We start from the raw sequence: 25,357 nt of genomic DNA, 5'->3' as shown, positions 1-25,357 counted from the left end.
GGAGTCTAGCATACCGTTAAACATGGCAGCTCCATAGTGAATCTGCTCGAAGGAGGAAATAAGTGCAGTGATTAGCTCTTTGTTTGCGGAAGATGTTAAACCTGCGGAAATTATTCGTCGAATACAAGTGCAGTATGGTCACAGCTGTTTATCGCAAAGCAATATTTACGAATGGAAGCACCGAGACAATTTGAAAGTCATTGAGGTTATGGTGGTGGAAAACAAACGAATAACAGTGGACCAAATAGTCAATACTTTACAGATTCGTCATGGTTCAGCGTATTCCATCTTACAGGATAGGCTAAATTTTAGGAAAGTTTGTGCAAGATAAGTCCCGAAAGAACTGCAACCGATACAGAAGTCAAAACCGATGCGGTGCAAAATTGGTTACAGGAGCAAAAAAAAAAAAAAAAACTTTTTTGCCGACGAAATAAAAAAAAACAAAAAACATGTGAAACGTTGGGAAAAGTGCGCTGAAGTGCAGGGAGATTATGTAGATAAATAATATATATTTCAATTTTCTATCATTAGAATAAATGTATCTCTTCTCGGAAGTCCCGTTAGTTTTTGACATCCCTCGTATTGTAATGAACAATTACTCTACAACACAAATTATAAAACATTCATATTTTTCCTACATCCAAAAGCGATATCTGCAACATATCCACAGCTTTTAAACGAATAAGTAAATAAGTAAAATAAATCTTAAAAATGTTATCAGTGTATAAAGGGAAAAGTTTGTTCAAATACGAGACGTTTCATTAGTAATAACTAAAAAAAAAAAAAAAGAATAATTAAAATAAACTTTAACTATTCATCCTTAACACGTGTTTCTTCATTTATTTATAAGATTTCGATTTTGTCTGAAGTGTTCTTAAGTAGCTCCTTTGTTGCTGCTAAAACGCATAGCCTTAAATGCATATAGAGAGAGGGTCACAATCATATGAACAAAAGAAGAAACATTTGCCTGAGATACAAGATTGGTACCTATTTTAATTTTAAGTTTGTATTTAAAGCGTCCATTATGAAATTAATAAGTTACTTACACTTCTTGTGTTTCTCTGGTATCATTTCATTCCGTTTGCCGTTACCAATATCTCGCGGGTCTCCCATTTGGATGTTGTTAAGCACTGTGTCTGTTGTATGATCTGAGGTTGGCTTTTCTTCTGCTGGTGGCAAAACAGAAACACTATACATATAAGTGAACTCAATAAATTTTATAAATGTTTAGAATAATAAAATGAACACATAATAAGTCATGAAATTTAATAAGCACTTAATAAATCATATTTACAACGTGTTTATGAATTAATGTTCCGAGGCTTAAAGTAAAATGTTTATAATCTGTTTGTAATATCCTTCCTTACAAATTAACAAAAAATCGTACTTTCTCTATACGTACAAAATATTCCTTATAAGTACTAACATCTAGTCGACATTTTTAAAAATAATACATATTCATTCTTCAAGATGTGAATTTCATATAGCTCTCCACATCGCACTGCCTAGCTCTTCATGTGAATATGTATCACGTATCCCATATTATTTTCTGTCTTATAAAACTAACTCTATGGCCTACGGAACCTTGAGGTTCAATTCCGCAATTGTAAAAGATCTCGATTGACTGCTGTCTTTAGCCAGCTTCCACTTTGTATCCCTACTTTGAGAGATACTTCTTAAAATTATCATCCCATGTTTGCCTAGGTCTTCCTAATGGTCATTTTTAAAGATGTGGCTGCATCTTTACTGAGAAATGGAACTGAAACTTCATACAGTTTGTTGTTTTAATTTTTTCACTTCGTGCGTACATCTAAGCAAAACAAAAGAAGAAAGAAAAAACTAAACACTTCAGCTCATCAAGGTGTTCATTAAAACCATGCTTTCAGGATGTGTTCTATATTGAGTCCAGGTTACCACAGTAAGTTACTCAAATGAACGTCCTAACATAACCAATTACGAATTTTTACCAAAACACTCATTTCTACACAGACTACAAGGTTACTCACTAACATAATTCTTTTTTTTCTTTTAACAAAACCTATTTGGACTTATTAACATTTTGTCCTTTGCCTTAACAATTTTTCGACTGAGTTTCCTGTTAAAACCTTTCAAAACTGTTTCTTCTTTCCGCCATTCTGGCTACACAATTGGCCCGCCTGGGACTCTTAGACTTAAAAACCACAACAGTGTTAGGTAAAGAGTGTAAATAGTGGAGTTAACTCCATTCCGCATTCCCATCCTTCATGGATTCGAATATTCGCCTAAAGACTTTTTCTGACATACTTTCAATAGGCCTTCTTCCCTCAAAGTAAGCTACCATGTTTCGCAATCATGTAACACAATAGGCATAATTATCGTTTTATATATTTTAAACTTTAAACTAGCTGAACCTGCACTCTTTACACAGCGCATTATTCACATATGAGCATGAATTTGATTGTCATTCTTCACAACATCTGTACATGTTCCTTTATAGGCGCAAGTGAAGGAAGTCTTGATAAAAATCGGCAAGGAGTACCAGAGAGGGGACATTTTTTCAATACGTGGTACCGTTTGCAAGATTGAACCTACTTTTGGTTGGAGTTTTTAATTCATATATAATCAGTGTTTTCTTTCTTCTTGCATGCAGTATGTAATAAGCAAATACATTGCATACAGAATTAATTATTATGTCTGTGATGTGGTGTCCATTGAACAAAACGCTCCAAACAATAAAGATCCATCCTGACTTGGAGAAATGGTTATCCTTCGTTTTTTCATTATCACGACCATGAAAGAAACGCCTGATAGATGTGCAACCCCTATATACAACTATATTGTCTTGAAATGTATAACTCAAAGGATATGATGCTTTACTTTTTTAAAAAATTTCAACGCTTCTAGTGTACCCCTAAAAAGTGTAATAGAGAAATGACGGCTAGGATTTTTAAATATTCAATTAGAACTGGACAATCTACACAAAATTTGGAATCGACCAGCGAAAACGGCACGTTTCTAGCTCTTGTAGTTTTCAATATCTCAATGTCGAAAGGATTGCAGACAAATATATAAACCTAGCACTTTAATATATAGATTCCTCAACAGAACTCGCGAAAACAGAAGATTTTAAACTGAATAATAACACGAATTTTCTGCTTTATTTTTCCAGTTGATGTGGTTTTGGTTATATTTTAAGATATCAACTTTGTTGAAAGTATTGAGTTGAGTTGATTTTAGTTTAGCGTCCCTTTCAGCAGCAAGGCTATATGAGACGTGGACCTACTGATTAACGTGGAATCCGAACAACATGAGCTCCCGCCGGGAATCGAACCCGGGTCTCCCACGCCAAAGGCTGTTGAAAGTATTATTTGATATATTAACGTGTCCATAGTTTACAGTATTATGGTAATAGCGAATTGCCATGTGTTCTCTGCATTCACTTCTAAACCTATTTTCTTGAAGGTGTTTAATAAAGCCTTTGAATTTCTTTCTGTTGCCCCTGTATCATCCCCTATCAGATTTATACCATCAGTATACACCATAACCTGGTGATTATCATTCAATTCTAAGACACGATTGCAATCTTTGATTTTCTTCCTGGTATATTTCAGAGCAAAATTGAATAATAAATGGCAATAGGGCATCCAGGTCATTCTCAACATGAAAGCTAGAGGACAAATATTTTCCCCATGCAGATTTTACTTTCAGATTCATTTAAACGTATTTTAACTACGTACCGTAACTAGCTTTTTCGCAATAACAAATTCAGTAAGAATATTTTGCAATGCTTCCCTCCTAATCGAGTCAGATCTCTCTGAAATAATATTAGGGCATCAGAGATATTGATATATCAGGGTATTGTATTTTCATTTCTTTTCGAGTATTTGCCAAATGGTAAGTAACAGGTTAATAGCTGATTGATTTTGTCTCAATCCGCACTGATAATCTCCAATAATTTCATCAAATATGGGTCAATCTTGCTAGTAAAATGTTTGGGAGGATTTTACAGGATGTTGACAAAATAAAGATGCCTCGATAATAATTACAATCATGTTTGTCGCCTTCATTGTGGATTGGAACAATGATTGGTTCTTTCCACTCTTATGGTAATTCTTCTCTGTTGCAGATGAGGAGAATGAGTTTCTGTATCTCGTTCCCACTTTTTTCTCTCCAGCTAAAATTAACTCAACCGTAATTACATCTACATCCTGAAATATGCGTTACATTAATTTCTTTTAGTAATTTCTATTTCCGTTCTTTCTGGTTAGATTCTGGAATATAAGGTTAATAATATAAAGTAATATAAATCTGGAATATAAAGTAATAATAACAGTAGTAGTAGTAGTAGTAGCAGCAGTAGTAATAGTTGTTGTTGTACCGACCTTAAGTTAATCATTCATTTTAATAAACTAAAATATTGAAGGAATTCAACACAACTCTAAATACTTTCCTTGAACTTTGTTGGCATCACTTTCTCAGTTGAAATAAGAAATCTCTCCTGCTTACCGACATCTCAACAACGCCTTCTCAGTAAAAACAATGCATTGCAAAATAATTATTTTTGATTGTTTTCCCTTCCTAATAATAATCTTTTGAGGAGTGTTAAAAAATACAGCGGTTTATCATTGAAAAAAAGAATGCCTGCGATTCAAATAATGAATTACAAATAAGTAAAATCAGGACATTTCGCAGGATATTTTAAAAAAGAAGAACATTTCTTGATTTTTAAGTGTCTTTATAATATACAGGACAGCTCCTTGGAAAACAGTACCCTACTGCGAAAACCAGTACGTCTGGTCACCCTGTTCTATACGCCTATTAATTTGACTACATGGTTGCTCTAAGAGGTCTGCTAGAAGAGAAGATATTTCGGTTCATCCATTGTGTCCGCTATTATATGAGTGTGTTAATCTTGTGCTGAGAAGCAGTGGCGGCTTTAGCGAGTATACAGGGTAGGTACGGATCTACCCAAAAATTATTAAAATATATATATATAAACGCTAAAAGATACAATAAATAGTAAGTATATTTTCGACTATTTATATTAATGGTAGATAATTATTTGACAAATCACAATAGCCACTACTGTAAAAGTAATTTCCTACTGTTAGTAATCATATCAAATGTATATATGTATCCATAAGCGAACGAGCGGGCCTGCCCAAAACTAAAATTCTAAAGCCGCCCCTACTGAGAAGTCGAGTTCGTCTCCACTTACATTATGGGTGTCAGGTTGAACTAAAGGCAAGCCAAGATCAATGGGATTTACATAATTGGGAACAAAGTTGAAACTGAATTTAATTTTTTATTATTTATTTATTTTATTTATTTATTTATTTAATTATTTATTTATTTTTTGCACGCCAGTATCACCGTTACTTTCACTTATAACCACTATTACTACAACTACCAACATTACTAACCAAAAGCATACTGTCCGAACACAAACATTAGTTCTTTCACATATGTCTTATTATTTATATTTCTAGGAGGTCCTAGTTACGTCAAGAAGACTCATATGGAAATCTTGACAAATCGTTTCCAAGTTCATCTGAACACAAATTCCGGCCACCACAAGTTTCGTTGATATTAAGTTTGGATCATCTGACCATAAAACTTGAATTACATTAAAAACTCTTTTAACAATGTGATACTCTAATAGCGCAATACTGTTATACTCTTTTGACATGTTCATTACTAACTGGTATAGCGAGAATATATTCCATTATTTCGAACAGGTTTATGCATCTGATTTCTTGGTAGTTGCATCTGCTATTTGTGCACCTGTTTCTGTAAATTTAATCTATTGACTCGTAGACCTATAGAAAGAATTAGGAACCCGTATACTACGAGTAGTGTCCGGATATCTGGCAACCTTAACTTGCATGCGCTAGACTTTGGGAATATAGCGTAAAATTGGTTACAACTTGCTGGATAGGGCTCTTCTACGAAATGTTGGATAGGGTTCTCTCAAAGAATGTGTAGTTTTATAGATAAGTTTTTCCTATCCCTTATGTTTTTATGAGATGTCAGTTTTATCTGAACATAATAATTAGAAAGGAGGATCTAATAATTAGAAAGTATAAATGCTAAACATTCACACACATATATATTCTTAAATTTTAAGAATTTGGAATAATAACGAATTAAAAGCATACCTGTCCTGTCTTGATCTGATGAATATTTCGGAGGAACAAAAATAGGGTTCCTGAAATTTGGCTGATTAGACTTTATTTCAGCTTTCGGGTGTCTTTGTTTTCTTTTCTTTCTTTCCCGATAAAGCCTTTTGTTTGCTTTGAAAATAAGAATATTTATTGATGTTATTAATAAAAGTATACTAGTTAACGCAAGGTGATTTGTTTGATACTACATTCAAAAAAACATAAGTACTTCAGCAAGTTATAAACGTATAATTGTATGGGAGAAATATTTTACATTGTAAAAGCAGAAGGAAAGAATTATAGTGTCGTTCGGACTGGTATCTGGTACTATTTAGAGTACTGCATTGTTATATGTTATTTATTAGTCAAAGAGACTGGTATACACATCAGAGGAGTCTTTATTTATCGTTCGTAACAACAGGATTCCTTTCGAAAGTTTAAAGCTCGTAATTTTAGTAAATATGACAGTAAAAAAAAAAAAAAAAAAAAAAAAAAAACATTACCAAAGCAGACAATTGCTAATTCAAGGAAGAATTTAGAGACGATAGATCACTTTCGCAAACATGGATCGCTACGTTCAGCTTTGCCAGAACAGTGGTGGCGAATATTTCCAGTATCTCCTAGTATTGATATGTTTCTCACGGAGTAATGTATGTAGTTATAATATAAAGGTAACCAAGAAAGTTCTGTCACTTTTTATGTAGGTCTTGTTCAATTGGCCCGTACACCGAGAGTTGAATCCGAATGGAGATAAGGCGAAGGTCAGTTGTTGGTGTGGGTATTTCCAATATACTACCTGATTGTGGCAGTTCAGTTACACCGTGAACTTGCGTAAGGATAGAGTGGACACGGAACCTCGACAGAGCGCCATAAGGCCGTGTATACTGTACGAGTTCAAACTGGGGTAAAGCACCGCTGTAGTGGGGCGGAAGATATGCCAGACCTTTGGTTATTGGAGGGTGTCGTGACTACGCGGACAGTGCAGCGGTCGTTTAACAAATGTAAGGACGGTAACGAAACACTCGAACATGAACTACGTGCCGGAAGACCAACACATGTACAAAATAAATACAGCAATTGAGGTGAACAGTGGCCAGATATGTGAGCAACTGAAATTACAATTCAGTGTGAGTGGAGAAACCATTCGGCAGCACCTCCATCCAAGGGCGCCGATTTCTCTGTAAATTTTGAGGGAGGCATTCAGATGAAGAAAGTATATATATATGAGCATTTTAAAACAAATTTCATTCAAATTATGCCAATTATTGTATATTCATAAATATAATAACGGCCCACATGAGCTTTGGGGGGCCCCCCGGCGCCCCAGGATCGGCGCCCTTGCCTCCATCAACTTGGGAAGCACTACAAGTTGGGTGGATGGGGCCGATTTGACTGTGGGTCAGCAGACACCTGTATTTCTTTACTGTCTCGTCTGAGAAAGGAGCTATTTCTGGACAGGGTGTTGACATGTGATGAGAAGTGGGTCCTGTACGAAGCTCCACGGCGCCGTCATCATTGTTTAGCATCTCATGAACCGGCTCCAAAACAGCCGAAACCAGCACTACACCAGAAGAAGGCCTTCCTATGTGTTTGGTGGACTGCTCGTGACATTGTACGTCAAAAACTGCTACAAGCTGGTCAGAGCATTAATTTAACTGTCAGCAGTTGAGCTGTGTTCAAAAGAAACTCAAAACTCTGTAGCCAGCACTTCTGAATCGCAAACTGGTCCTCCTGTTACAGGACAACGCTAAGCTCCACGTAGCTAGGATGACCCGGGACACCATTCTACGCGTCGGATGGAAAACACTATTTCATCCACCATACTCCCCGGACACTGCACCGTCCGATTATCACCTGTTTCATTGCTTGGACAATTGCCTTAGAGGATGACAGTTCAAATCCCTCGTAGAGGTGCAAAATGCAGTTGATACCTTCTTCACTTCATGGCCAACCCAGTTCTACTGCGTCGGAATCCATGGCCTTCCAAAACGTTGGGAGAAGGTCTTTGTTGCTGATGGGGACTATTTTTGATCTTCCAGGTACGTCTTAGGTGACATAACGATGTTTAAAGGTAGTGGGGGAAGAAGCGACAGAACTTTCTTGGTTACCTTTATTTATGTTAAAAATTCAATGAATAGTATTTACCAGTTTCCATTTTCTTGGCATAAACACGAAAGAGTCATCCTGTGTAAATACTTAAATTATAAAAGTATTGTCCCGTAAGGAACGTTAAGAAGTAGAAAAAGCACTTACATATTCATTGCCTTGAATGATATTATTACAAAACGTTATTGGTTAGATATTAAACTTCATACCTTAAGAAATTGGATGGTTCGTCACTGTATAAATAAATTCGTGCTAATGCATCTTGTCTTGTGCTACTCACTTTCCTAAAATCTTACCACGTATTATTCTCTCTTTTCCTTAGTATATCCAAAGAGCCCTTCACCACATACTTCCTAGCCAGAACTCTTCAACAACATGTCCTAGCTACTTAAAAGACACAGTCGTTTTTCAAATTAACTAGCCCTACTGCTTTGAAACCCTAGGGTTCATTAAAGCAAAAACAAAGAAAGGCACTAAATTCTACTATGTAAACGATCTCGTCTTCATTGGTACACCCTACTTGCTAAAGGCTAAGGGGCGCGGTGGCTCACTGGTAGAATAGAATAGAATAGAATAGAATATTTTATTGTCATTGAGCTTTACAAGCAATAGACAACGTCCGAATGAAATATACAAAGCTATAGATACAGATATATATATATAAAATAATCATTACATACAGACAATCAGTTATTGGTTAATATTATTATGAACAATCTAATAATATTTGAAATAAAGTGATACTGCAAACTAGGACAAAATGTCTTGACATTCAATAAACTCTTGAATCGAGTAAAATGGATTCGTTATTAACCAATCATATAACTTTTTCTTAAAAACCTTAAATGGCAGCTGTTGTATGGAGGATGTTAGTTTATTAAATAGCTTTGGTCCTATAACTAAATAACTATTTTTGATCTTCGATAATCTAGTGAAGGGTATATCAATTTTCTTACACAATCTAGTATTATATGTATGTACTTCATCTCTGAGTGTCATATTTGCCAGGTTTTGCTTAGTGTAAAGTAGCACTTGATAAATATATACATTATCATTAGAGCGTTCACCTCCGATGCTTGGGGTCCCTTGTTCGATCCCAGCTCGCCCCGTGTGGATTTTGTGGTGGACAAACACCGTGCTCGTGGGTTTTCTCGGGGTTCTCCCGTTTCCTCCCAGTTTCTTCATTTCATTCATTTCTGATAATCACCGTCTCCTTTAGCCTTACCGGCATAACCGTGGGGCGTAAAACTTCAAGATTTCATTTCACTTCATTTTGTTTATTTCTAAGCCTACGTAATAGTCTCATATACAAATATTTTTCAATTTCAATTCTATACATACGTTATTGGTTTCCTATACAGATGACGTATTCCGCTCATGTAAGGTGTCTTGATCTAATAACACGTTGGCCCAGCGATACATATGAATTACCGGTTCCTTGCATTCAGCCGTGTATTAGTGTATTTTGGCTCTAAAGATTTTCCTCAAGATTTTGTTCAATATTTTTAACTTGTTTCATCAGATGGTCCTTGATGTCCAAATTTTGCACTCAGAGGATATCAGAGGTAAATTATGCTGTTTGAGATCTTTCATTTTTGAACATTAATCACGGCAATATTTCATGCCAAGCAAGTCATGAATTTTCAGTTATAAACTTACATGTTTTAACTTGTTATTCAACCTCGTTTTTTTATTAATTTACTCTCTGAAATTCCCGTTCTTTGCGCTTGGAAAACAGGTTTATCGAAAATATCCGTATTTAAATCCCTTTCTCCTTTAAAACACTTATTTCACTGAAAATGTAATAATAAATACAAAATATACTTTACTTTTGGCATAAATGTTGAAACACTCTACCCCCACAGAGTACGTCCTATAATCAAACTGATAGGATTAAAACAAACTCACAAGAAAAGGACATGAAACTGTCAATGGGAGTTCCTAATTAAACCTAGTCTATTCGATAAATATAACAAAGATATGTTCATGCATAAAAAAATTAGGTGCCATGGACAATGGAGTAAGTCCCTGGGGCCCATTGACCCTGTTAGTATAAAGAAAACCGTAGACTCGCAGTGAAATAGCTATTGCATCAACACTGTTCATTGGAAAGTTATGATTTATACTTCATTCTCTTCAGCATGAATCAAACTTACCAGAGTATTATGTATAGGGGCTGATAAGTATATGAACAGGGAAAATTGGGAGAATGTCGGAAAAATTCCTTCCAGAAATCCCCCTATCAACTTTGGATGCCTCTGTAGTATCCCTGGGTAAAAGTACACAATCCAAATATATCTCAAAAAGTACTATAGAAATGTGTATACCAAGTTTTGCATTGTTAGGCAGATTAGGTATGAGGGGAAATCGTGTATTGGATACAAAATTTTTTCCGTCGTATCTATTCTGTCTATCAATACAAAACTTGGTATACACATTTCTTATTCCCTATACTATTTCTTGAGATACGTTTGGATTGTGTGCTTTTACCCGGGGCCACTCCAGAGAAGTCCAAAAGTGATGCGAGAGACTTTTGGAGGCAATTTTCCCGACATTCTCCCAGTTTTCCCTGTTCAAGTACGTTAAGGGCCCCAATACTCCTCCAGCTCTGGAAAGCGTACCTCTGAAAAGCTTGTTTCATGCTGAAGAGAATGAGCTATAAACCATGACTTTCCAATGAACAGTGCTGATGCAATAGCTATTTCACTGCGAGTCTACGATTTTCTTTATACTTACAGGGTTAATGGGCCCCAGGGACTTACTGCGTTGTCCATGGTACCTATTTTTTGTGTATGAACATATCTTTGTTATGTTTATGGTATGGACTAGGTTTGATTAGGAAGTTCCATTGACATGTTCATGTCCTTTCTTTGACAGCTTGAGGTGGGTCACTTCAAATGTCATTTACTAAAGTTATTTCAAACGGGTCAGCCGTCCCAGAAAACCTTGAATTCGACACTAATTTCAGTCTTTTTTACATTTTATTTTTCCTCTTACTGCCTTCTCTCAATGGCGCTAAACGTAAATTTTAACTTGTTGGGATTGACACCAAAAACTATAAATTTGACATTTAATTTCGGACGTTTTCTGTTATTTTATATGTCTCTTGAGTTTTATCTTCTGAGGGATGCGAATAGGGACTAAACATGGACTTAAACGGCATCGGAAATGTCACTGTTCACATAAAGGACCATAAAAACTATAGATTTGATACGAATATAAGTCTTCTTCTTTTTTTTTTTTTTTTTACACGTTTCCTACTTTACATCTCTCTACAGGCACAAGGGATTTTTACTTTCACTGAGGGCAGAACTTGTATTAAAGGGAATCGAAACTGTCACTAATCAATTTAAGGACCACGAAAACTATGGATTTGGCATTTGACATGTAGCAAGATTTCGATCATTTTTATATATCACTCTCCTTCACTCCCTAAACGTGAATTAACTCCACAGTATTCTTTTATAGATTGCAAGAAATATGCGTACTAAATGTGGTTAAAATTGCTCCAGGCGTTCCAGAATTATCCTGGAACTTACATAAACAAACATACACATATGTGTTTTAATATATACAGTATATATATATAATAAAATTTGAAGACAGATTTGAGATATTTTATATAGATTGTAAAATATTGTTATACTGGCATATGACATTTTAAGTATGAATATACCAAAAACCTCTTAATATTTCGTTTAATCTTCAATTATAGTAATTCACCTTTTATCTGTTGATGTTGATCGGCATTTAAACCTTTCAACAAATTTATAATAGTGTAGCTCAAACTAATAATACTAAATGAGTCTATAAGAACTTACTGACACTTTTGACCATTTAATTCCGTGGCCTTTATCGACTAATTAAATCATTCAAATGATGGTCGAATCATTTTATGAAACACTGTAGTTTACGTGTAAAAGTTCAAACCTTGGAATTTAAACCTCTTGATTAACTTGTAATTTATGAGGAGAAAAAATGTTTTCGGAGATTCCTTGAGGAACTTGCTGTCTAACGATTCTTCTGTAGCATAACAAAATGCAAAACAAACTTAAACACCAACTGGTATTTTGAAGTTACTTATGCATATGACATTGACATCTACATAAGAATTGTGTTCTAAGTAACAATTTTAAGAAATAATTTAGTTTGTAACAAGTACGAGACACTAATACTCGGAAACGTTGGTGAACACTATTAGTTTTGTGTGACAACTTAGAATTTATGAGAAATCAAATCTTAACTAAATTTCTTTCGTTTAGTTAACAGATCAAGCCGTAAATTGAAGGCAATTATGAAATCATTCCTTCTTCGAAAATTTGTTGTAATTTGTTCATAATTTTATAATTAGCGTATATAATCATAAAAACCTACCGTGATACTCCTTAGCGTCTTCTGCTATTGCCTTGTTCCTGGACGAAAGATCTGATTCAAGTTTTTCGTTTAGTGTTCGTACACCCTGTGGAGATGTTGCTCCATCTAGATATCCAATGGCAGAACCATAATTTGGCAGAATGGCAAAATGACTTTGCCTTCCATCATAATATGGGAAATAAGCTTTTGGGAAAAGAGAATATGAAAGATATTTAATTACAATACTTTTATATTGACATTTTAAGAATGAATATACCATAAAACGACTTGCTATTTCACTTCTTCTTGAATTAAAGTATTTTCTTTTGTGTCAATTGATGTTGATCAACATTTAAAGCTTTCAACAAATTTATAACAGTGTACAGCTCTAATCTATAATAAGCTGTATCTGATTCTTATATGTCTTAACTCTCAACCAAAGCAATACATCTATCAACCATATTTTTTGCTGCATATAATGTGTTATTAATGATTGCCGAAATTTCTGAAACATACATAAACATATATACAAGTTTCGTCCAATAAGTTATCTACCTAGACAGGAAAGGAGAGGCGGAGCATAATGACACATGACACGCAAAAGCCACTGCAGGGAATTCCTCTGCGCAATTCGAGGTCAGTCAGAGTAACGTGGTGGTCGTGAGCCAAGAGTGTTTGTGTTAGGCCGCGTAGCGAATGTTTGTGTGACGATCCGGAAGGTTCAGGCTGCCATTGCTGGCTGTGGTGTCCAAGTGTTGAATCATCCTCCCTACAGTCCGGACGTAGCCCCTAGTGACTATTTCCTCTCAAAATCTGAAGAAACACCTGCGGGGACAGCGTTTTGTCGACGGACAATAAAGTCCAACAGGTTGTTTCGCAGTGATTTGGCCATAATAAAGACAATTTTTTAGCTGGGATTTCTTCACTGCCCACAATCTGGCGACGGTGCATAAGTTTTGACATTACATAGCATATGAACATAGCAAAATACATAAGTTCTGACTCACGTAGTACACTAGTTCAGAAACAAGCCACCGCAAGCGCTAGCGGCAGTTGCAGCAAAGATTGCTGCTTTTACTGGTCCTGAGCATGCTAGCTGTGTGTTTTGGTTTGAAGATTCCAAGTCTTCAACAACTGTGCAACGTAATTTTCGTACAAAGTATGGTAATGATCCTCAAAGAGGATAACTATTTATCAAAGGCATTGGCTTAAGTATTATATTGAAACTGGATGTTCGGTAAGACAAAACAAATTTTCAGGTCGTTCTCATACGTCTGAAGACGTTGTAGAGCAGAAATTGACTTCAGATGAAATGTGTACCACATCACCAATGGAAGGTACATTGAACCTCTTTATATATAAGATTATATATATATATATATATATATATATATATATATATATATATATATATATATATATATATATATATATATATATGTGTGTGTGTGTGTGTGTGTGTGTGTGTGTATTTTGGTACAAATTACACCAAAACCTTGTCTGTAGGCTAAATAAATAAATGGATTTGAGTTTCCAAAGTTGTAAAGTACTTTTTCATACACCCTGTATATATATATTAATCCTAAAATCAATTGTTTAAAGAAACGTTTCCGGCATTGGATTCAGACTGCTATAAAGGGGGGACGCTGTGACTCAGTGGTAGAGCATTCACCTCCGGTGCTTGGGGTCCCTGGTTCGATCCCAGCTCGCGCCGTGTGGACTTTGTGGTGGACAAGCACCGTGCTATTGGGTTTTCTCGGGGTTCTCCCGTTTCCTCCCACTTTCTTCATTCCACCATTTTACTCATCTCTCATTATCACCGTCTCCTTTAGCCTAACCAGCCTAACCGGCATAAGATTTCATTTCATTTTCATTTTTAGACTGCTATATATGTACAAGCATTTTCAAAAGTGTAAAATAATTGCATTAATAACGACTCTTTTGGCATCCTGTACAATTGAGAAAAATTGAAAGCTCACCTTTGAACTCATCTATAGGAAGAGTGTGCTTGTGAAACTCCGTATAATTATTTTCTTCGTCTTTTCCTTCCATCTCAAGAACAACATAATGCTCATTATTCATATTTAATGGTTTCACCGTAACCCTCCAAATCAATTTTTTATTCGTTTCTGAATCTGAAATACATAAACGAGAAAACATTCTAAATTATTATGAGAAGAAACTCACTGCACAAATTAAAGACAGAAAAAGCATTTAAATCTTCAATAAAATTTATATTTTGTTGTATATTTCAAATTACTTCCGAGATTTATTTCATACGAACGACGAATTCACATAGCAATACAAATAATATATATAAACAGTATTGTGTACATTTACGATAAAACGCATTTATTTGGTTTGCATATAAATGTCAAGTAAGATTGTTGCATTGTTCACTGTGGAAAAAAATATTATGGGCTGCAACCTTATCATAACCGGATAATAATCTTTTGAATATCTTAAAAAAAAAAAAAAAAAATGAATAGGAATCAAACGCCGGTACCTCCTTCTATTATATTATTACTTATAAGCTTTATAACTTGTCTTTAACGTGGCTTTTCTTTCTTTGTATGTTCATTTGGGTAGCAAAAGGCACCTACTTCGGTTTTGATCTAAGGGACTAAATTTCTCCAGTTTGCTAACACAATACCTCCCAAAATTATGAGAAAGGAACTAATATATAAATTGATAAATAAAAAATTACATTAAGTACTTAACCAATCTTAAGCTTACTTTCTTGTTAAAAGAGTACGTTCCAGTATTTACGGAGCAATTTGTAATTGTTGGCTATCATATAAAGGATTGACGAATCAATGTAGAAAGTAGGATTTAAAAGAGCAAATCAGGGCATCTGAGGATTTGAAAGAAGCAGCAGTTTCTGAACGCTCCATTAAGAAAGATAATATCTTATAAAAGACCTCGTAGCTGTTAGAAAGCCTTCCATACAAATATGATTATATCAAAACCAAAGGAACCAAAATTAAACTTAGATAAAGTTAGCCTTGACAAAGGGTGCAATTCCATCATTAAGCGTAGACGAAACTGCAAAATAGCAAACTGTTCTTAGGAATATATAAATTTATGTTTGTTTCTAGCAAGCAAATCTTTCAAGAATTGTTAGTAGCTTGCTATATTGAAATAATAGAAATCAAAATAGAAACACTTTCAAAACGCTTGCAGAGGTATATGATTAGGTTATATATATATATACAGTGGAAGTTAAATTTCATTTGATTCAACGTTAGTACTATAAGAAGGGGCATTTGTTCTTATTTTAATACAGAAGAATAAAAATAATATGTAGAAAAAGAGAGATTTTAACTCAAAAATTAATTTCTTTGAAGAAGCTCACAAAAGAAAAAGTGAAATGTAAGATTATCGATTTTCGTCATTAAAATTATCGTATGTTAGAAAAAGAATATCATATATTTGTTGTGCACGTGATAATTGTACAAACAAGTTTAATACTATTGATAATAGTAATAATATATAATAAACTTATCTAGTAATCTTCAGTTTCAAACTGCAAATCGGTGTCACTGTCCTCACAATTTTTAATAAGTTCTTATTAATACTACTTTAAACAGCAACAATATTTCCACGCCCTCGTAAACAAAATTGAATTTAAAGAGTGTATGTACAGTTGCCATTTGTCAATTATCAAATCGTTATTGATTTATTTTAGCATGAATGACTGTTTAAAATCTCAGTGTGTGTGTGTGTTTTATAATTATTTGTTGTACATCTACAATTTATTTGCACATTCAAACACTGTAAATATGTATGCTTTCTAAAATTATCGTATATTCACCTATTAACGCAAGGGCATTATTGAATGTAGCATTAAGGCTTAAATTATCGTGTGGTTTGCAAACCTGACGGAAGATAAAGAGGGCCACACCGCTGTAAGTATATATATATATATATAGTATGGAGCTAAATTCGTTGTACAAAAGCAGATGAGTGATACCTGAGAGTAACACAAACAAAAAAGTTCCAATAAACATAGGGCGAAAACCCCATCGATTACGTGTTATAGGCTGCCGAAAACATGAAAAAATGAATTCTAAAGTCCATAGCTCCAAAACTATGGGACTTACTGTAGTCGGGTCAAGACTTCACTTAGGAACTACTATGTGCTCTATCCAAAACTACATGTTTTAGAATCCTAAGGTACTCACGCAACAATTTTTATGGAGGCAGTTGGAAAGTACTTTATATCATAGGCCCGTAGACAAACTCCCTCTATAAAAATTGTTGTCGAATCACCTCAGGATTCTGAAACACGCATTTTTGGATAGGGCACATACTAGTTCCTAAGTGAAGTCTTGACCCGACCAAGGTAAGTTCCATAGTTTTGGAGCTATGAACCTTTAAAATTCATTTTTTCATTATTTCGGCAGCCTATAGCACGTAAACGATGGTGTTTTCGTCCTATGTTTATTGGAACTTTTTTGTTTGTTTTACTCTCAGGAATCACTCCTCTGCTTTTGTACAACGAATTTAGCTCCATACTGTATATATATTTTTTTTCACTTTGTTCCGTATATATAAAATCCGTAAGATAAATGAATAAATTTTCCTCTTTCTTTTACGCACATTTTATGTCTAGCAAATGCTCCTATCTGAAAATAAAAGAATATAATAAAAGAATATGTAAATGATGTAGTTTCTTACCTCCTAATCCACGTAATGTTGCGTATTCGTCAAAGGAATCAGTATTAGTAATAACTGCTCCCATATTCCACAATTTCTTTAATGGATCTTTCCTTTCTGAAACAGATTTTAAAAAAATTCAAGTGTCTACTGAATTTAAAATGCAATTATTTTCATTCATGTTTTGTTCTGAGAGTTATGCATACAAAATGGCAAAAGAGACTAGATATTAAAAACTATGAAATACTAACAGCACTGAATATATATACATATACATACATACATATATATATATATATATATATATATATATATATATATATATATACCAGGTGTCCCAAAATTCATACATGAAGTAATTTTGGTAGACAACACAAGTTTACATTAAAAGCAGTATTTTTTTTATTCAGAAAGTATACAATATAGGGTTATGTATAGAATAGCATATAATGTAAATGGCCTCCACAACTTTGCTGGCAGATGTGCACTCTTTTGTTGAAATTTTTCATGACCATTTTGCATAAATACGGCTGAAGTTTGTTAATACAGAGCTCAATTTCCTCATGCAAGGCGTGAGTGGCCGTGGGCTTGTTGGCATAGATTCTACACTTTTAAAACATGTATAGAAAAAGTCCAAAGGCATTAAATCGCATGATCTGAGCGACCAATTCTGATCACTAAGCAAAGTGACTCATTCAATAATTGAATTGTTCCTTCGGGTGTATAGCATGTTGTTGTTGTTGAAATTACATGTCATCCATATTCATATCTTACAATTTAGGTACAAAAAACTGGTTTCTCACATGACAATAGCGAGCATCATCGAAATCTTTCGTGACAATAAGCTCTAGAAAGCTTCTCGAAATGACCAATTCTTGCCGAATTGGTGCTCCTGAACTCTCAGCAATAGTCTGCTGCTGCTTGGATGCTTTGTGTTGAACGACTTGTTGAAGGACGGTCGGAGTGTTTAAGATCGCAAATTGATCAAGTCTCCCTAAATTTTTACATTAATCTCTTCCAAGTTGATGAAGTTAAATAGGGTGTCTACTAAAATTTCAAAATGAAATTTCGTGACTTTTTCGTACCTTTTCTTTACCAAATCATAAAAAAAATTCGTAGAATTCTCAAGAGTGAATTTGGATGCGAATTAGGCCGAATTTTCGTACATAAAAACGTGCTTTCTTTGCAATTTGGTGGTGTCTAAAGCCGAGCATAGACATTTTGGTGGTAAATTTTGACGTTTTATGGAACAAAAGTTTCCAATCTGTACTTATATTTGTATATATTAAAAAATCGTGACTCAAAAGCTAAATTTCGTGGCTTTTTCCTTGACTTTCATGACCGTCTTCTGATTTCGTGACTTTTGCAGCACTTTCGTGATCGATAGACACCCTGTTAATTCAGTATTCCTAACATTTTTTCTACAAAAATTGCGGTGACAAACTGCCAAACCATTATGTTTAACATATTGTTCCACATGAAAAAGCGTTATTCTTTCGTGCAGGACTCCATTTTTAATAGCCCTGAGCTGTCAGACGTCACGCTGTGTTTTGTTTTTCCTTGGTAACAACATACGACAGAAATGGCGAAAAATTCAAATCTTGCATGAATTTTAGGACACTCGTTGCAAAATGTAACAATGTTTGAGGGGTAATTCTTCGTAGACCGGTGCATCGATTTTATTTATTTATTTATTTATGTATTTATTTATTTATTTATTTATTTATTGGTGCATTAGTGGGCCCTGTCCGAACTTAGATTTTCAGAACATTTTTAGAAAAGGAAGAAAGAGTGAGATGGAAATGAGATGTTAAAATATTCTAAAACAACCGTGTTCATTTCATATCATTCAAGGTCACTGAGATGAATAGTGACACTCCCTATCCATTTATGTGGAAATTCACCCTTCATACGTATCCTAATGAGGACAAAAGTTTTACATGCTTTCCATAAACTTGTTCTATTGTTTAAAGAATGAATTTTCAGGTAGTAATGAAATAAACCTTAGCTTAGGAAAAGTTTGTAATCAATTTTATCGCGCTAAACTATCAAGAGTCAGGTGTACAAAGTAAAGATTAAGGATTTGACGCACTGTATCAACACATTTGAGCATCGATGCGTACAAGTACCCCAGCAATGTTACATCTTGTGTTTAGCTGCACCATGGAGAGATGGATACTCTGCTTAGATATAGGGGGCGCAGTAGCTCAGTGGTAGAGCGTTCACCTCCGTACTTGGGGTCCCTGGTTCGACCCCAACTCGCGCCGTGTAAACTTTGTGTTGGACAAACACCGTGTGCGTGGGTTTTCTCGGGGTTCTCCCGTTTCCTCCCACTTTCTTCATTCCACCATTTCACTCATTTCTCATTATCACCGTCTCCTTTAGCCTAACCGGCATAACCGTGGGACGTTAAACTTAAAGATTTCATTTCATTTTCATTTTCTGCTTAGAAATAGAGGGCAGTCATGTCGAACTGCTGTGATTTCTTTGATTTACAGTGTTTTCCTTGATATTATAAACAGTTTATTTGGGATTTCCCAAAAATAGTTAGGGACTTTTCGGACACCTTCTATATTTATAACAAATATAGATCAAAAATTGTGAATTCCATTCCATTAATATCGGTCACTTTCGATCATTTTCAAATATCTCCTAAGTTGCACGGTCAAAGTGAAATGATGAAAAACCATCCCAAGCCCGAACCTTATTTATGTTGAAAATTTGATCGAGATCGGTTGGGTAGTTGAAGCGTTATTAAGTCACGAACATAGACACTTTCATTTTTATTTAAGTATATAGATTTACAGTAACATCCCAAGTAAAGATACCATCTTTATCCTGATCTGTGTATTAAAACAGGAAGTGTTAGAAATTTACTATACTTCCGGTTTCAATATTGAATTGGAATTCAACTATGGTTTGGAAATCTACGATAGTATCACAATCTCAAACAAACCTCACTTATATTTATAAATACACACAAAACTCAAAACGTACATCTGGTATTCGAAATAATGAACACATTTTACGAGCGCTTACCTTGATATATTTTCTCAGACATATTGGCCACCTGTATAGTAACGGTGTTTGGTGTGTTCTGTATTTTACTTACTCGTCTTGTTGTCATTCCATTACTAAACACTGGAGCTTCGAACTCAAACCTCGTTGTTGGTTCTGGAGTAACGAGATGGCCAACTCGAGCTATAATAAAACAATAAAAATTAATAGATAATTTTTTTATTGTCAGTGATTCCTGACACCAAGATAAGACAAAAAGTATAGACCAACCTGGATTCAGAAGTTCGTCATTTCTGAGTTATAGGCTCCCGAAAACATGAACAAATGAACTTTAAAGGTCCATCTCCAATACTATGGGACTTACAGTAGTCGGGTCAAGACTTCACTCAGGAACTAATATGTATCCTATCCAAATATCAATGTTTCAGAATCAATACTTCCACCATAAGATTTGTAGAGGTAGTTGATGAGTACTTCAAATTATATGCCCGTAACCAAACTCCCTCTATAATAATTGCTTCGTGAGTACTTTAGAATTCTGAAACATGTATTTTTGGATAGCGCACATATTATTTCCTAAGTGAAGTGTTGACCTGACTACGGAGTTTTGGAGCTATGAACTTTTAAAGTTTATTTTTTCATGTTTTCATTAATCTATAACTCCGAAAGGAAGCATTTGGGCACCCAGGTTGGTCTATACTTTTTTGTCTTATCTTAGTGTCAGGAATCACTCCCAAAAGTTGTCTGTGTTGATTTGAAACAACCTGTATAATCATACATAGATTGTTATAAAAGGTTAATTTTTCTATATTGGATATCGCTGTAAATTAAATAACTATTACAAGATACAGAAAATTATCCAGTTAAAAAAGATTATATTGAAATTATTTGCTTCGCTTTGTCGTTTGTCTGAAAACACCTTATCGGTTGAAAACTTAGCTTTAACTGAAGTCAATTACATGTATTTTACCTTGTTCAACAACTCAGAATGTATGTGTAAACGTAAAGCAAAACAAAACAAAATTGAGTCCTTTTTATCAGTAATTTTGTTTCTTTTTACTAGATCAATATATTTCAGGCAAAAATTTTATTTGTAGGATTTATACCTACAGTGTAACCAAACCCAAACTATCACTTAACTCAGTATGATGTGCTTATTCTGCAAAATACGTATACGAAAACTTGATTTAAGGACCGTTCAAAAGTTTTCTGGACTCTGATCCAATTAGCCTAGAAGATCCAATGTATTTCAATCAAAAAAATTCTTGTACAAGATCGCAATTTTCTGATTTTTTTTTTTTTTTTTTTTTTGTATCATTCCTAAAATTCTTGTTACATTTTTAAACAAGTTACTTTTTTATTATCTTTCTTAGTTATAATAATTGTGTGATAAAATCTTAATTAAATCAAATCCTCGAGGTAACATTTTTAAATATTCAACACAGACTTTTCAATACAGAACACCTGTGTGTGTATGATGTGTATGTGTGTGCTGAGATGGATAATATAACAAATTTAGTTTTATTTTCTTACCTGTTGGTAAAATATGCTTTAAAATTATATTAGAATCTACATTATCTCTATAATTATTTTTAAAAAATCAAATAATAATTATGTCATCACGGAAGGTTATTTTATTAGATTGGATTTAAGTCTATATTGGAATATTTTAAGTAATATTATAACCAACTTACTGAGAAAATCATACTGTGATATGTTATCTTTGAAAATGCTTCTAATACCATCAGGACCAAAATCATATCTCTGATACAGAACAGGTGAACCTGTAAATTCATCATTTGGTTTCCAATATTGGTCTTGAATTTCGTTCCTCACCATACCAGTGTTAGACATAACGGCTGCAATGTACATAACATTAGATATAAAGCAAGAAACGTTTAAATCTAAGTTTGTTATATCATACTACAGTTAATAAAACTTATTTTATGACTTCTTTCGTATATTCATTCTTTTCTGTAATGGATTTTTTTGGTGCTGTAAGAAGTCAGAGCAACATTAATTGATATTTTCAAGTCAAATAAATACTTATATTATTTAGCCATCACTCTTCATTTCTTGTATATGTGAATACCTTACCTTAATACTGAACCTCTCTTTTTATTGCGTCGTACTTTTTGTCCATCTTCTTAATTTTCAAATTCTAGTATGGCTTTTTTGAACCACAAGGGGAAGAAACTGGCCACCCTACTACTGTTTTGTTGACTTAGTGCCTTTTCTAGCTATATTAGGATAAGTGGATTTTAATCTTCATTCAGGTAGAACACCACCAGAAGACAAATATCCAATATACAGAAAATATTAGAATATATTAATATATGAGGCGTTGAAAGCGAGAGTGGTCTTTGTTACAAAAGTAGTATTTCGAAAAAACTGGCCTCATCTTTACATCTTTCATGCTATCTCATGAAGGCAGCAATGAGACTTTTGTGTATAGCTTCTCACTCAGTTGAGATACACATATCACACTTTTCCAGCCAATAATTCTATATTTTTCGGACCTGTGGGTACCAATATCTCAAACAATTTAAAAATGTAACATAGACAACTATTGCTGTCAACGCTTCATATTTAAGATGATGAAAGTATAAATACAGAAGACTCTCGACTATCTGGCACCTGATTTTACGGTCTCCGTATTATCCGACCTAATTCCAAAAGAGAAAATAAAAAAAATCCTTAGTAAAGTCACGAATATCTTTTAACAATCTTACTTCACAAAAACGCTTTCACAAAAAACTCGATTTTGCCAAGAAAATGCACCCATATATCAAGGATTTTTTCAAACATCGCAAACTGAAAATAAATAAATCCTTAGTAAAGTCAGGAATATTTTTCAATAATCTACTTCACAAAAACGCTTTCACAAAACTCGATTTTGCCAAGAAAATGCACCCATATATCAAGAAGGATTTTTTCAAACATCGCGCACAAAGTTTCGACTGTTTGAGACTTGCAAATTCACGTTTATGTAATCATTTATCACAGAACAAAAAAGAACAGTTTAAATCATTTAAGAATTAAGCCTACGTTTTATGTTAAATATTTTGTTTATTTCAATAGTATGTGTACAGTATATGCAGTACATATCATTTACGTTTCTTGCGATTAAGTTAGACATTATAAAATTTATCGTAAAATGTAGACATTATTTTTACTCTTCAACTTCTTTCTTCTGCAATATTTTTAAATACTGACAGAACAGTACGTAAGAAACATTTATAAAGTACTGGCGTGCTTTAAAAGATCAGAATATATGAATAAAAAAGAGCTTAGATGTAATAACGTGTATTCTTGGAGCAGGAAGTAAGTAATTATAGAACTAAGGTTTAAATACAAATAAATAAAGAGACAAAATATAGAACTGTGTCCTTTCAATTCATGTTGTACGGCCCATGTTCTTACTATCAAGTTTCTGGCATAGAACTGACGTTCTTGAGTTGAGTTGATTTTGAGTTTAGCATCCCCTTCAGCAGCGAGACTATGTAAGACGTGGACCTACTGATTAACGTGGAATCCGAACCACGTGGGCTCCCGCTGGGAATCGAACCCGGGTCTCCCACTTTAAAGAACTGACGTTCTTCAAGCCATACCTGAATTGGCCTGTTCTACATATTGGAGCATTGTTATTTTGGAAGATTGTGTCATTGTTAGGAAATAATATCTATACCTCAGAGCTCATCCGTTCACGTCATTATACACAGAATCATTAGAAATAATTCGTCCTTGGAGAAGAAGAGAAAAACAAACAGAATATCACGAAATTTGCTGTTCACAGTTGCTGTTGTATATAACGGTATAAAGTACTCAGTCCTGATTATACTTCTGTTTGTGCGTTCTCTATACATAAACACAGCCTGTTGTTGAAAACAAAGAGAAAAGTGACTCATCAGACAGTAGTATCCTCTTCTAATCATCCATGGTATATGTATTCTATTCACACAACAGTTTTTATAATTCTTTGTGATAGTCCTAATGAATATTCGACAATCTGCTCACTAATACTTTGGTTTCCTTCGACAATTCCTATTCGTTGACAATGTTTTCCCACGAGATCTGTATGGCGTTATCACCTTAAACATTATTGGTCTCAATACATCTAGCACCCAGCAGTCTCGGATACACTTGTTTCAACTATTTGTGCACCCATAATTCGCCCTCTGAAAATAAGAAGAATCTCTATCTTTGTAATAGTTATATCAATGTCTGGTGACGTAGGAGATCCGGGTGCGATTCCCAGCGGGAGCTCATGTGGTTCGGACTCCATGTTAATCACTAAGTCCCGTCTTATATAGCCTCGCTGCTGAAAGGGACGTTAAATTCAAAATCAATTCACCTCAACCAATGTCTGAACTACTGCACGCACGAATCAATACTACACTGGCTTTCTGATACTATATTTGTCATTCAATGCAATATTATCTTAACACAGTCGTAGTGCATGAATATTTAGTGTTACTTACTCACAAGCGCTAAGTTTTGCAGTTTAAGCGTGTTTTCATGATATATATACCTGTATATCTTCATACATAAGGAATTATTCAATCTATCATTGGAATTAGTAATGATTTCCGTCTCAAATGGATATCATGTAACAAACATAAATCTTCTCAGTAATTACCTATTTTTCTTCTGTATAATAAGAACCATTTGTGTGTTGTCTGAATGTTTCAATTGAAAATATACCGTAGGTTCAATTGAGAATATTATGAAAAATGAAAACGCTATTGAATTTTCCATATTTTCATCCCTACAAAATTGTAACACATCGATCTTTTCTTTAATCTTACTATCAGTCCAATAGACAATTTGTACTTCCGGTTATGTAATATTGAAAACCATTTCTAATTTCTTTAATTAAATAATGTCAAGTTACAGTTCTTACTAAAAGAAATTACTCACGAAATATGGATAAAATTATAAACAGTTTCCAAAACTTAGGCCCAAAATAAGGAACCCTTTGAAGAGTTTTTCGTGAAAAATAATTTATGTCACACTTTAAGGCTATTACTAAAACACGAATTCATGACATGTTGAGAAAGAATTTCATGAATTCTTTCTTA

At 34.1% G+C, this 25,357-nt stretch overlaps 1 protein-coding gene across 8 annotated transcripts in view; it reads right to left on the bottom strand.

Moving 5' to 3' along the window:
• Window positions 1–25,357, bottom strand: part of LOC145683693 (uncharacterized) — a 97,560-nt gene that overhangs the window by 12,812 nt on the left and 59,391 nt on the right. For 3 of the 8 annotated variants that reach the window (XM_081755060.1, XM_081755056.1, XM_081755059.1), the window contains exons 9-15: window positions 21,971–22,135; window positions 20,298–20,459; window positions 17,280–17,375; window positions 14,579–14,734; window positions 12,621–12,803; window positions 6,138–6,272; window positions 1,047–1,169 (exon numbers count right to left, since the gene is read on the bottom strand). In XM_081755060.1, the coding sequence (XP_081611186.1) occupies window positions 1,047–1,169; window positions 6,138–6,272; window positions 12,621–12,803; window positions 14,579–14,734; window positions 17,280–17,375; window positions 20,298–20,459; window positions 21,971–22,135 (1,020 nt within the window). The remainder of the gene's footprint in view (window positions 1–1,046; window positions 1,170–6,137; window positions 6,273–12,620; window positions 12,804–14,578; window positions 14,735–17,279; window positions 17,376–20,297; window positions 20,460–21,970; window positions 22,136–25,357) is intronic. The other 5 variants (XM_081755062.1, XM_081755058.1, XM_081755064.1 and 2 more) reach the window with 3 other exon arrangements.

Source organism: Thermobia domestica, chromosome 4 (genome assembly GCF_964235325.1).
Source record: "Thermobia domestica chromosome 4, izTheDome1.hap1.1, whole genome shotgun sequence".
In the NCBI taxonomy this organism is placed as follows: Eukaryota; Metazoa; Arthropoda; class Insecta; order Zygentoma; family Lepismatidae; genus Thermobia; species Thermobia domestica.
Note: the sequence above shows the minus strand (reverse complement) of the source record. Positions and strands in the feature narration are given on the sequence as shown.